This window comes from Pantherophis guttatus, chromosome 16 (genome assembly GCF_059756535.1).
Source record: "Pantherophis guttatus breed Tessera chromosome 16, ASM5975653v1, whole genome shotgun sequence".
Lineage (NCBI taxonomy): Eukaryota > Metazoa > Chordata > Lepidosauria > Squamata > Colubridae > Pantherophis > Pantherophis guttatus.
Genome location: NC_142078.1, coordinates 6,633,378 through 6,647,796, shown reverse-complemented (window position 1 = coordinate 6,647,796; position 14,419 = coordinate 6,633,378). Strand labels below are relative to the sequence as shown.

General features: G+C 45.8%; 1 protein-coding gene across 2 annotated transcripts in view; it reads right to left on the bottom strand.

Annotated features, from left to right (window-relative positions):
• The window catches only part of COL27A1 (collagen type XXVII alpha 1 chain), a 210,210-nt gene that overhangs the window by 89,686 nt on the left and 106,105 nt on the right, over positions 1–14,419 (bottom strand). For both annotated transcript variants that reach the window (XM_087879541.1, XM_087879543.1), the window contains 6 exons: positions 10,373–10,426; positions 9,928–9,981; positions 8,993–9,037; positions 8,740–8,793; positions 5,533–5,577; positions 415–468 (listed from right to left, as the gene is read on the bottom strand). In XM_087879541.1, the coding sequence (XP_087735667.1) occupies positions 415–468; positions 5,533–5,577; positions 8,740–8,793; positions 8,993–9,037; positions 9,928–9,981; positions 10,373–10,426 (306 nt within the window). The remainder of the gene's footprint in view (positions 1–414; positions 469–5,532; positions 5,578–8,739; positions 8,794–8,992; positions 9,038–9,927; positions 9,982–10,372; positions 10,427–14,419) is intronic.

Genomic DNA, 14,419 nt, shown 5'->3' with positions numbered 1-14,419 from the left:
CCCACCCAGTCACATGACCCCACCACCATCAAGCCACGCCCACCAAGCCATGCCCACAGAACTGGTAGCAAAAAAAAAAATTGCATTTCACCACTCCCCAAAACCTTGAGGGCTCTTAGTAGAAGGTCTCCTCAGCTTAATGTTGCTTCTGCAACCACTTCACTACCCTACCAGTGGTGGGTTGCCCCCGGTTCACACCGGGGTTTTACAGTAGTAGTTTTACCACCACTACTACTAGTAGTAGTAACAGCAGTACTACTAGTAGTAGTGCTACTACTAGTAGTAGTTTTACAGTAGTAAAACCGGCAGGAGGCTCTGCCCACCGACCCCGACATCATCAGAACGCTTCTGCGCCCAGCCCCGTTGCAAACCAGTAGTAAAGGTAAGTAGAACCCACCCCTGTACCCTACGTACCTTCTCCCCAACACCGCCAGGTTCCCCGATTGGACCGATGAACCCCATCAGACCCTGGAAAGAGAGAGGAAAAAAAGGGGGCTGGATTTATTTGCTTTTTTAAAGCATCAGAGAAAGAGAAAAAGAGGGTTTTTTTTTTAATTAGGCTGAATTAGGCAGCATCTTCCGCAAGCTCCCAGAAGGTCTTGGTTTCTCACAGGCTGGGCCTCCCCAGCACAAACAGCAGCTGTTTCTCTGTTTTAAAAAAAAATACAGCCGCGGGCTTTTGAAGCTCGAGGCTTGACAAAAGACTCCAGTGCAGGAACAAATTACAGACAACCCCCATGACGTGAAGGTCAGAGAAAACGCTAACATTTAGGATTTCCCCTCCACGACTTTTTCCTCCGGTTGCCTCCCGACTTGCAACACGAAGGGTGGGGGGTAGAGAGAGAGAGACGCACAACTGATGAGTTCTGACACCGGACGGAGTAGGGAAAAAAAACGTCTTTGATTGAGGGCCGTGAAGACCAGACTCTGGTGTGATGATCAGGTCAAGAAGAAGGAGATCTGGAGGGCTGGAGATCCTGCAATTCAAGCCTAGCCATTGCCAAACATCTCTCTCTCAAAAAAAAGAGAGGAATAGAGGCAACGATGCCATGCAAGAAGGACTGTGGTAGACACAAGTCAGGATTTTCAATACCCCCTATCCCGAATTTTTAAGAAAAAAATATATCTACCTACCTACCTGCCTGCCTGCCTGCTATCTTTTTATCCATCCATCTATCCATCTTTCTATCCATCCATCCACCCACCTACCTACCTATCTTTCTGCCTGCCTGCCTGCCTGCTTTTCTATCTATCATCTATCTATCAATCTATCTATCTCATTCATTCATTCACATTCATTCATTCAGCCTATTTATTCATTATGCCCTTCCTTAGAATAGCCTGCCTGCCTGCCTGCCTGCCTATCCATCCATCTATCCATCCATGCATCCTCCATCCATCCATCCATCCATCCATCCATCCATCCATCCATTCAAGCTTATTCATTATGCCCTTCCTTAGAATAGCCTGCCTGCCTGCCTATCCATCCATCTATCCATCCGTCCATCCATCCATCCATCCATCCAGCCTATTTATTCATTATGCCCTTCCTTAGAACAGTCTGCCTGCCTGCCTGCCTGCCTGCCTGCCTATCTATCTATCTATCTATCTATCTATCTATCTATCTATCTATCTATCTAATTCATTCATTCATTCATTCATTCATTCATTCATTCATTCATTCATTCAGCCTATTTATTCATTATGCCCTTCCTTAGAATAGCCTGCCTGCCTATCTATCTATCTATCTATCTATCTATCTATCTATCTATCTATCTCATTCATTCATTCATTCATTCATTCATTCATTCATTCAGCCTATTTATTCATTATGCCCTTCCTTAGAATAGCAGAAAATCTTGATTGATGGTCAACCTCTATAAAATGAATATCACCTTGACCTCAATGGACCAAGGCCCTCTGATTGTGGTAGTCCAGGAGTTTGCAAATTTTGTTCAGACCATGGAACCTGGTCGTTTAATAGCAAGGAAATTCTGGAATCCCCAATGGAGGGGGAAAGATTTAGCGATAGTGTTTCTGAACTCCAACCCCAACTGAAATTTTTCACGGAACCCCATTTGGTTCTCATGGAACACTTCTGCAGAACTGATCTAGAACTGGAACGCAACTTTCCCTAAATATTTGGAAATTGCCTCTGGAGGCAGATGTTTTCCAAAACCTCCAGGATGGCTAAAAGCAAGCTGGCTGTTGCGATGGAGGAAGGGAGGAGTGGGATGGAAGAAGTGGAAGAGGAATTTTCCCCGATGGCTGGCACATTAGCGTTCTTTCGTTAATGACCTAATTGGCAACGAGATGGAAGTCTTCCATGGCTAGGCCAGAAATGAGCAGAGGAAAAATAAAGGAGCTTAAGATTCATCTGGACTGGGTCTCTGGCAAATGGCGGTGAAAAGGCCTATTGTATTTTCTTTCAATCCCACAGAGGCTCACGGTTTCCTGCTCGGAGTATGTCTGGAGTAGTGGGGGGGGAAGAAACAACCCACGACAAACTGGGTCGCCTCATCAGCTCAGATTCTCAACCTGGGATCCAACGGAGTGGAATTTCTTCCCGGGGCTGTTTAGCTATGGCGAATCCGAAAGAGTGGAATTCATCTAATGAATAAGTGCTAAAGAAAGACAGACCTTCCTGCTTTCTCTACCGAAACGTGGGGGGCTGGGAGAGGGGGGGAAAGGGTCTCTGGTTGGAGGGAATTAAAAGACCTTCGGCTTCTCAATTTTCCTAAGGAAAAACGTGTGGGGTTTTCCTGATTGTTTCCTTGCCTCTGGGAAAAGAAGGCTATTGTGAAGGACATCTTCTCCAGATGTTGGTGCAAGACACAGAGAAATTACAATTGCCATTCCTTGTGGACATTACAGGCAAACGCCATGGCTTCTACCATCACCTGGGCCCGTATCCAAAAATGAGTTTTAAGAAACGTGTCCGCCATTCCAAGACATTTGATTGGCACATGTTTCCTCAGTAATTAACCTGGAGAATTTCTCCTCCTCCAGAATTAAAAAAAGACATGTCCTCTCAATGTTTTTGCCCACGAGGAGGGGATTTTGAGGGTCCCTGTGCATGCCTGGTTAGACCATCATCATACACCCAAAAAAAAAGCAGTCTATGAAAGAGCTACGATTGGCAAGGAAAGAGGTTTTCAGGAAAGATTATGGGTCTCTTAAACCAACAATTGAGGAGACCAAGATTGGTCGAGCCAAAGCCACCATTGCTGTCCCATGTGGTCGTTCAGGAATGGGATAAACACATGGAAGCTTTGAGGTTCCACCACATTGGTTGGTTTGATGATTTGGGATGTATTTCAAGGGAGGTGAGTGTTTGATTCTTTCTTATTCCCAAATTTTTTCAGAGTTTTTTCTGTCGAATCTCATCGGGCATTACATGGCACAGAAGTTGCCAGGACTATGTCGGAATGGGGAACAATGTGGAAACTGGACTGTGAAGCCCATCTGGCATCATTCAGGCATATTGTCTATGGACATTCTCAGTCCTCCAGGTCACGGTTGTCCCAAGGTGCTTTTTGCAAGAGTCAACTGGAGTTTTTCCTTGAAGATGTTCTGCTTCTCATTCAAGAAGCTTCTTTAGCTCTGAGAAGTTCAGTTCTGAGAAGAACTGAAGAAGCTTCTTGGATGAGAAGAGAAACGTCCTCAAGGGAAAACAAAGTCCAGTTGCCTTCCGAAGAACTGAAGAAGCTTCTTGGATGAGAAGCAAAGTGTCTTCAAGAAAATCAAGGAAGTCCAGTTGCCTCTTGAAAAAGCACCTTTGGGACAAGGTGGACTTGACCTGGAGGACCTGGAGGACTGAGAATCTCCATAGACAAAGGATGAGAAATCAACCAACCAACCAGCCTTGGAGGGAATAATAGCTTAGAACCATCAGACCTTGGGTGTTGAGCACAGCCAAAATTGCATCAGGAGAGAAAACTAGAGGCAAATTATTGTTGGTCCTGGCATAACAATAAACAGCTAAAGGAAATGACTCTGGAGATTCTCAGTCATCCAGGTCATGGTTGTCCCAAAGGTGCTTTTTCAAGAGGCAACTGGACATCCTTGGTTTTTTCCTTGAAGATGTTTTGCTTCTCATCCAAGAAGCTTCTTCAGTTCTTCTCAGAACTGAACTTCTCAGAGCTGAAGAAGCTTCTTGGATAAGAAGTGAAACATCTTCAAGGAAAAACAAAAAAAAATCCAGTTGCCTCCAGCGGTGCGTTTCCAATATTCTTACCACCAATTCGCTGCGCCCACGCGCCTGGCCTCAAAAACGTTCCTAAATAGGATGGCATAGACTCAGGGCGGGTTGGCGGGACCACCTGAGATCTCTGTTACCGGCTCACCCGAATCGGTACAAACCGGCTGAATACCACTGTTGTGGTCCGCCAGCAGCCTGCAGAGCTGGGAGAGGAGTCGGACAGCGATGAGGCTGAGGAAGAACATGGGCCAGTCCTGGAGGCTGGGGAAGGCCCGGATGACGACTCTGTGTCAGAGGCAGAGATGGGGCCAGGGCCATCGGGGAGTGATGTGCGGACTTCGGAGCCTCCAGAGGCTGACAGCAGAGAGGCAGAGGAACAGGAGGAGTCTGTTCCTAGTGCATGTATGAGAAGAGCTGCCAGAAGGCAAGAGCAGCTAAAGCAGAGAGGACGACTCGGGAGTAAGGCCAAGAGATGATTGGCCCCTCCCATAAGGCTTAAAAGACCAGTAACGGCTCTTGGCCTCTTTGCCGGAAAACAACCGTTGAGAGATTTGCTTCGTGTTTGGATGTATTTCTTTCTTATCAGTGTCTTCTGTTCCTGAACTGTTGCCAAGAAAGGCCTTTGGCAGTTTGCCTAATTGGACCAAGGTTTGCGATAGGACTGAGGAATTTGTGTTGGGAGGAATTTGTTTTAATTTAATTGAACGACGCTGGGAATGAAGTAATTCTCAGCTGTTCAAATAAAGTTTGTTTTATTCACAGGCTGATTTTCCTACTACTTACTGATGCAGGATTATGAAAATAATCATAATGCTTTCTAATGTGGCCATCTTCTCATCTCTGCTTCTATGTAGCTTAAACATTGGCCATTCAAGCATATAAACATCTGCAAAATCAAGAGCCTTGATAGTACAGGGGTTTAGTGCACCCTGTTATTAACACAGCTGCCTGCAATTTCTGCTGGTTCGAATCTCTCCAAGGCTCAAGGTTGACTCAGCCTTCCATCCTTTCTAAGGTAGGTGAAATGAGGACCCAGTTTGTGGGGGCAATAAGCTGACTTTGTATAAAATATACAAAAGAATGAAGGCTATTGCTTAACGCATTGTAAGCCGCCCTGAGTCTCCGGAGAAGGGCGGCATATAAATCAAATTAAAAAAAAAAAAAAGGATTCTCAGCTCTTCTAACAAAGGGGGGTGGGACATCAAATCCAGAAAGAGAGATGCCAGCAGCAGTCAAAGTTATCTCGGATAAAGGAAGCTCTCCTGCTGGCAGGGGTCACCAGGGACAAAAGTCAACCATGCAAAAGAAGGACAGAAGTGATGTGGGGTTACCTCGTCGCCAATTTTTCCCACTCGTCCTCGGTCTCCTGCTTCACCCTACAACCAAGCAGAGAAGTCAGACAATCAGTCACAGTTTTGCAAGGTGCATCCTCAACACCTTAATCTGCCTTCCAAAAGATTTTTAAAAAAAACAAAAACCAACAACAACCCATTCTACAGATAGAAAGACCGGGATGGCGAAATCTTAAATTGTCCCAACTTCTAATTGGCCCCACACTTCATTTCAAGTCAAAGTCATCGTTCCCAAGATATGATTTCTCATAATACAGTAGAGGTGTGGAGAACCAAAAGACTCTTGATGTTTTGAATACAAAGCCCATCAGGAGCATCTTCTCTGGAATTTATGGGAGCTGTGGTTCAATACATCTGGGGAACATCAAGTGGTCTGTTTCATTAATCTTCCCACTCCCCCCTTTCGTTTCTCTTCTTTGTCTTCCTTGGTTTCTCCCACATGGTCTTCTTCAAACGTTGGGACTACACCACCCAGCAGAACCAATTAAGGGAGGCCATTGTATGGATGATGGGAGTTGTAATCCAAGACAACTGGAAAGGACTGGCTTGCGGAAGACTCTAAGTAAAGAAATAGGACAGAGAGCAAACCATACACAAACGATTCGAGCTCGTTTCAAGCTCGTTAATTAACGGATTAATCTCAGATCACGTCCCAACAAAGAGTGGGTAGCAGAACGAATAGGAATTGTAGCTGTTCATTTATCTTCAGCTGTGGAAAACATCTTCCCACGGTGGTGGGTGATGGGTTTTTTTTTTTCTTCTTCTTCTTCTCATGGTTACATCTCCTCCATCATCCAGTGAAAAATTGCTGAATTGTTTGCACAAATGTTGAATTGAAACATCGCTGAATCGTTCCACATCTGTTCAATTGAAAAACCGCTGAATCGTTTCCCACAATTTGCCGAATTGAAAAAAAAAAAACCTGTTGAATTGTTCCACGATATTGGAACAATAAAATGAAGGACTAGAAGAGACAGGATAGCAGTCTTCCAGTATTTGAGGGGCTGCCACAAGGAAGAGGGGAGTCAACCTATTCTCCAAAGCACCAGAAGGCAAGACAAGAAGCAACGGTTGGAAATTCATCAAGGAGAGAAGCAACCTGGAATTAAGGAGAAACTTCCTAACAGTGGGGACAATTAACCAGTGGAAGGGATTGCCTTCAGAAGTTGTAGGTGCTTCATCACTGGAGGAATTTAATCTAAGGGGCCACCACAAAGAAGAAAGGGTCAACCTGTTCTCCAAACCACCTGAAGGCAGGACAAGAAGCAATGGATGGAAACTAATCAAGGAGAGAACCAACCTAGAACTAATTTCCTGACAGTGAGAACAATTAACCAGTGGAACAACTTGCCTCCAGAAGTTGTGGATGCTCCATCACTGGAGGCTTTCAAGCAGAGATTGGACAGCCACTTGACAGGGATGGTACTATAGGGTCTCCTGCTTGAGCAGGGGGTTGGACTAGAAGACCTCCAAGGTCCCTTCCAATTCTGTTAATTCTGTTAATTGAAAAACCCTTTTTTCCTGATCTCAGATTAGGCTGGATTGCAAATGATACTAAAGGCATTCTTTGAATGAGCGTAATTTGCAGCATAAGATTCAGGTTAGATTCAGGCGTGCGCCAAAGTAGACATCTTTGTAGCGTAATGTCGGAAACTGGAGAAACGTTTTCAGGAGGAAAACCTATAAGAGAATAGAATAGAGTAGAGTAGAGTAGAGTAGAGTAGAGTAGAGTAGAGTAGAATAGAATAGAATAGAATAGAATAGAATAGAATAGAATAGAATAGAATAGAATAGAATAGAATAGAATAGAATAGAATAGAATAGAATAGAATAGAAAATATGGAATGGAATAGAATATAGAATAGAATAGAGTAGAGTAGAGTAGAGTAGAGTAGAGTAGAGTAGAGTAGAGTAGAGTAGAGTAGAGTAGAGTAGAGTAGAACAGAACAGAACAGAACAGGAATAGAAAATATGGAATGGAATGGAACATAGAGTAGAGTAGAGTAGAGTAGAGTAGAGTAGAGTAGAGTAGAGTAGAGTAGAGTAGAGTAGAGTAGAGTAGAATAGAATAGAATAGAATAGAATAGAATAGAATAGAATAGAATAGAATAGAATAGAATAGAATAGAATAGAAAATATGGAATGGAATGGAATATAGAATAGAATAGAATAGAATAGAATAGAATAGAATAGAATAGAATAGAATAGAATAGAATAGAATAGAATAGAATAGAATAGAATAGAATAGAATTCTTTATTGGCCAAGTGTGATTGGACACACAAGGAATTTGTCTTGGTGCACGCACTCTCGGAGTACATAAAAGATACATTTGTCAAGAATCATAAAATACAACACTTAATGATAATCATAGGGAAACAGTGACTATAAGGGAGTTTTGGCTAACAACAAGCATCCCAAAAGCAAAACGGAGGAATATTTTTCGGGGGTCTGTATGTGTGTGTGTGTGAAGTCTGGGTCAGGAGCAGCTGCCTTCTCTCAGACGCCGCATTGCAAAACTCACTCTGCAAACATTTGAGATGTCTCAGCTTCAAAAGTGCATTAAAAAGAAATTAAAAAGCTTTTGAAAGAATGGCCAGCTGGAGGGAGAGGAGAAACCTATTCGGTTTTAGGGATTCTGCAAGACCATGAGGCCAAAAAAAGAAGCCACAGGAAGGGAATGAAAGCACCGATTTCAGATTCAATTCACGCATGCACACAAAAGAACTCTGTTAAAATGTGGGATTTTTTTTTTAAAAAAAAACATTGTGTGTTTGGAGGCGGGAGGCGGGAGGACTCCAGTGATTTTTAGCAGCTTTTTCAATTGCATAATGTTTTTTTTTCTTTCTTTCTTTCTTTCTCTCCCTCTCTCTCCCCCCCCTCCTGTCCTCCATCAGACAATTAACCAATTTTCGAAAGAAAAGAACAAGCAAGGGGGAACTGGCTAATCATAAAAATTCGCTGTGGTTTGCAAAAATATGTGCAGGGTTCTCTCCATCCCAGAAACCACGGTGAGTCGGAATTTCCAGAGCCAAAAGGAGGAAAAAGGAGTTTTCATGAAAGAAAGGGAGTGGGAAGGCCAGGAGTGGGTGAAAGGCAACCTTCGAGATTTACAGCTTGGAAAACCCCAAAGGGTGAGATCTTTTTTGGCAACAGATTTGAGTCTCCTATGGTGATGCCCTCCTTACCTTTAAACCTTCTGGGCCTGGTTTGCCAGGAAACCCCTTCTGCCCAGGAGGACCCTAAAAAGAGACAAGTTGCAGGTAAGACATCAAAGAAAACCGTCATCCAGAGCAGGAAGCTCTTGGCCCCCAGGTTCAGCTTGAAGGAGGGAGGTTGAGAGGGGGCTGCGAGGGGAGGACTGGCCAAAAGTCAAGACTGAGAGCAATGTGGCCCATAATAGGCAACCCTCCCCTCTAGAAGCACCACCTGTGTTCTTACCTCTTCCCCTGGGGGGCCATAGGGACCCGGTGGTCCTTCATCGCCCTAGAAGGGAGGGAGGGAGGGAAGAGAAGGGGAAGGAAGGAAGGTTTGAAGGAAGGAAGGAAGGAAGGAAGGAAGGAAGGATTGAAGGAAGGAAGGAAGGAAGGAGAGGGAGGAAGGAAGGAAGGAAGGATTAAAGGAAGGAAGGAAGGAGAAAGGAAGGAAGGAAGGAGAAAGGAAGGAAGGAAGGATTGAAGGAAGGAAGGAGAGGGAGGGAGGGAGGAAAGAGAAGGTGAAGGAAGGAAGGATTAAAGGAAGAAATGAAGGAAGGAGAGGGAGGGAGGAAAGAGAAGGGGAAGGAAGGAAAGAAGGGAGGGAGGGAAGAAAAGGGGAAGGAAGGATTGAAGGAAGGAAGGAGAGGGAGGAGAGGGAGGGAGGAAAGAGAAGGTGAAGGAAGGAAGGATTGAAGGAAGGAAGGACAGGGAGGGAGGGAAGAAGGAAAGAAAGCAGGAAAGAAGGAAAGAAGGAAAGAAGGAGGGAGAAGGGAAAGGAAGGGATGAAGGAAGGAGAGGGAGAGAGGGAGAGAGGGAGGAAGGATAGATGGAAGGAAGGAGTGAAAGAAGGAGAAATGGATAGATGGAAGGAAAGAGGGAAGGGAAAGAGAGATGGATGGAAGGAAGGAAGGAAGGAAGGAAAAAAGAAAGAAAGAAAGAAAGAAAGAAAGAAAGAAAGAAAGAAAGAAAGAAAGAAAAACACATTTAATACAAAGTTCTTCCTCAGTCAGGAGAAAGCACTCCAGCCCCATCCCTAAGACCATCTAAATCCATCCATAGACAGACTTAATCTGCAAGGAAGTCCAACCATCTTTGGGGAAATCAATCTCTAAAATCCCGCAATGTTTTTTTTTTTTTAAGGAAAAACAGATGCACATCGTCCAGGGAGCAGCCTCTCACCTCTTGGCCAGGCATTCCTCTGGGACCAGGCAAACCCCTCGCGCCAGGCTTTCCCTGCAAAAGTTGGGGGGAGAGAAGGAGAAAAGGCTCAGCCAAAGAGAGAGGCAGACAGACCCCAGTGGGCCTACAAAAAAACACGGAGCAAACGCACATTGCCAACATGCGCTGCTGTGGGACGGCATCCAATGTCAATTCTGTTGCCGAAAGGAGTGTGTGTGGGGGGGGAGGAGAGGGGAAGGGAAAACAACAACCGAAAAAAGAAACAGGGAAAGAAACTCCCATTCTTGGAGCCTTTACAATCCAAACGAAATCTGAAAGCTGGGCCAGAACGCTCTCCGGAGATCTCCGGGGTTCTCTCTGTCCCTCTCTTTGCAGTTCCCTTTACCTCTTTCCTTTGCAAATGGCCAAACCAACCCAAAGCCGTTCTATTTGCAGCACCCCTCACCTTAATACCTTCGGGGCCGTTTTCTCCCGGAGGGCCGATGCTTCCTGGGAAGCCCTGGAGAACATCAAACGGAGAGGACAATAAGCGAGAAGGCAGGAGTCCGGCGTCATCTCTTTGGAGAGAGAGAGAGAGAAAGGGGGCCTGCAAAGTTTCAGGGGCCCACTGAACGTCTAAATTGGACGGTTACTTTACGTTGGTCAAAGGACCAAGGTTTAATTAGCACCATATTCAACTCTCGGAGCCGAATCTGAGCTGGCTCCTCGCGTAAGGCATAACCTGTTTCCAACATCTTGCTCAAGCAGATTTTAAAATTGCTGATTCAACTGTCAAAGGGGGAATGCAGATGTGGAGAGTTTAACTCAGTTAACTCCTGTTCCTCGAGTCTCATCTTCCACTGTGCCCTAACAATGGGGGGAAGTGACCAGTCTGGGACTACAAGAACCATTGGCACTACTCAGGTGATCCTGAGGACACAGATAAAACCTCCAAGTGCTTCAACGACCCTCCAAAAGGATGCAAATGTCCAGCTGTCTGCAAGGAATATCAATCCTTCCATCCCCCACTATCCTGTCAGAGCTGAAGAAGCTTCTTGGATGAGAAGCAAAATGTCTTCAAAAGGGAAAAAACAAGAAAGTCCAGTTGCCTCTTGAAAAAAGCACCTTTGGGACAACCATGACCTGGATGACTGAGAATCCCTGGGAAAACCCCATTCAGAGCTACGGAAGTCCTACATCCAACTTTGAAAAAGACTATCTTCTGTCTCAGGAGCTGTCCAGCTCTAGGTCAACCAAATGGCCTAGAAAGTAGAGCCCTGTTGAGCCCTGGCAGAGCGAGACATAAGGGCTGCCCGATTGCTGCAGCAGTTCCACCGACGGTATCCCAACAAACCAGGTGGGGGGAGAGATGCATGTCATAGTGCCTTATCTAATGCCTCTGTCCCCTGTCTTCCAGGAAGACCTCTAGTAGAAGTGAGCTGTCAGTTGAGCCCCAGCTCAGGATTCGCCCTACTTGTGGGGGGATGCAGCGGGAGCGATGAGTGAGGAGGCGGCTCAGTGGTGGCGGCCCCACATCAGACGACGCCTAACAGCTGCGGCGCCACCACCGAACCTTCGCCACCCAGCTGATTGGTCTTGGTGGCCTTCCACAGTGGCCACGTGCCACCTGCTGGGCCATTCCGGAAGGCGAGGAGGACTTTGCCGCCGGATGGGTGTCAGCCCTGGCGGATACCGCAGTGGCCAGACGTACGCTGTCCCGGATAGTGGTTAGCGGTGGGCGTGGGAAGCCGGATGGACAGGTGGGGCCCAAAAACTTGAAAAGGCACTGGGAGGCGGATGCTCCTAGCGCTGACTTCACAAGGAACCAGTTACCTACTTGCCGCGTTCTGAGGCTCCAGCCTCTTTGTGGGGATTAAAGCAGAGTTTTGCCGCAGTTGAGTGCATGTCCTGTCTCTCTTTGCTCCTACCAGGTCCGGCCTAGACCGGCTGAGACATGCTGTGGTCTCCTCTGCTTTCTTTGCTACTTACGGTAGATAAGATCTTTTGAGATTCTTAGTCTGGGTAGATAACGTGAAGAAGTCCCAGTTCTTTGGAGGAGTCTACAGTGCCTTTCTGCCCTGGGAAAGGCATTATCAGGGGTGGGCTGATGGGGGTTCGGGCGAACCTCTAGCTAAGATTCTGTGCAGTTCGGAGAACCCCCAAATCCCACTCCTGGCTGGCCCTTCCCACTCCGTCCCAGGAGTCCCCACATGGCCTGTTTGGATGCAGGTAAGCGCAGGGAATGTGTGGAGGCTCAGGGAGGGCAAAAGACAGGTCTACCGGAAGTTCGGGAAGGCCGGAAATGGCCCCGTTTCTGGCCTCCAGAGGGACTCTGGAGCCTGGGGAGGCCATTTTTGCCCTCCCAGAGGCTCAAGGAAAGTCTCTGGAGCCCAGGGATGGCAAAAACACCCCCTCCCTCCACCATGGTGCAGGAGGCCAACTAGCCACACCCACCATGGCCACGCCCACCCAGCAACCAGGCAAAGAACCCCTTGCTCAAATTTTTGAAGCCCACCCCACCGGACATTATGGACTTCTTCTCTGAAAGGAGAGAAAGAGGAAAGAGAAGAAGAGGATAATCGAAAGCAAGGTTGATGAAGTCAATTCTTTTAGCACTGTTGGAAGATCTGAAGGACCACCTTGGGGGCAGATGGTCCCAGAGAAGCAGAAACAGAGATCTGGAAAAGCAAAAGTGGCACCCAGATACCGACTTTTCATCGCTTTGGCATTGTACTTCGGTTTCACTGCGATGCGAACCGACGGGGAAGGGAAAGCTAAAGGGGAAAAACTGGGAAAAGATCATTGCAAGGGAAATGAAGTGCTGTGGATTACAATTTGTCTTGGCCCTCCAGCTGAGATTCTTCATGGGGTCAGTAAATGTTGCGCCGTAGCCCAGTGTGTGGTTCTCCACGAATTCTGAGGCGGCCGCTTCCCCGCCTTTTTTCCCAGGGTTATAAATTAGGACTCAGCAAGCCTGACAGAAGGGAGAAGCAGGCTTGGCATGGAGGAAGGGAATGGTGACGACATGCTCTAAGTAGACCACATGACTTTGGAACGTCTACCCATATATATATATATATACTTTTCCGCCCACAATCCATTCAGCTCAAGAAACAAAGGGAGGTGGAAAGAAAGCGAATTAAGATTAAAATAAGAACTAATTAGATTGGGGGCAGTGGCGAAATCGAAAATTTGTTACTACCAGTTCTGTGGGCGTGGCTTGGTGGTGGTGGGGGTAATGTGACTGGGTGGGCATGGCCAATTTTTTTTTTAAACTTTTAAAACCATTTTTTTCTACAACCTCTTCGGCGAAGAGGTTGTAAAAAATGCTTTCAAAAGGCTCTGACAATTCCAGCTGAGTTGCCTGATCGGCAGAGTCTTTTTTTTCTTTTAAATGCCTCTGATGATCCCAGCCTGATCGTCAGAGGCTATTTTTCTTTTAAATGCCTCTGACGATCCAAGCTGAGTTGCCTAATCGGCAGAGGCTTTTTTTCTTTTAAATGCCTCTGACGATCCCAGCCTGATCGTCAGAGGCTATTTTTCTTTTAAATGCCTCTGACGATCCAAGCTGAGTTGCCTAATCGGCAGAGGCTTTTTTTCTTTTAAATGCCTCTGACAATCCAAGCTGAGTTGCCTGATAGGCAGAGTGTTTTTTTCTTTTAAATGCCTCTGATGATCCCAGCCTGATCGTCAGAGGCTATTTTTCTTTTAAATGCCTCTGACGATCCAAGCTGAGTTGCCTAATCGGCAGAGGCTTTTTTTCTTTTAAATGCCTCTGACGATCCAAGCTGAGTTGCCTGATTGGCAGAGTCTTTTTTTCTTTTAAATGCCTCTGACGATCCCAGCCTGATCGTCAGAGGCTATTTTTCTTTTAAATGCCTCTGACGATCCAAGCTGAGTTGCCTGATCGGCAGAGTCTTTTTTTCTTTTAAATGCCTCTGACGATCCAAGCTGACTTGCCTGATCATCAGAGGCTATTTTAAAAGCCTTTGACGATCCCAGCTGAGTTGCCTGATCGTCAGAGGCTTTTTTTCTTTTAAAAGCCTCTGATAATCCAAGCTGAGTTGCCTGATCGTCAGAGGCTTTTTTTCTTTTAAATGCCTTTGACGATCCCAGCTGAGCTGAGCGACCATCAGAGGCTTTTTTTAAAAAAGCATTTTTTCAGCCAAAGAGGTTGTAGAAAAAATGCTTTTAAAAGTAAAAAAAAAAAAGCCTCTGATGATTGTGCAGCTCAGCTGGGCAATGTGGTGGGGAGGGGCAGAGATTTTTGCTACCGGTTCTCCGAACCACCCGCCTCCATCGCTACCAGATTGGGCGATCCGGTCCGAACCGGGAGCATTTCACCCCTGATTGGGGGCAATTAGAAATTATTAAGATGTGAATTATAAATATATATTGTTAACAATTAAAAATATAAGAAGAATTCTGAGAAAGATATTTAATAAATGAAAGAAAGGTCGGGGTTGCTTGGACACCATAGTGAAAATATTAAATTGAAAATCTATACAGCAAT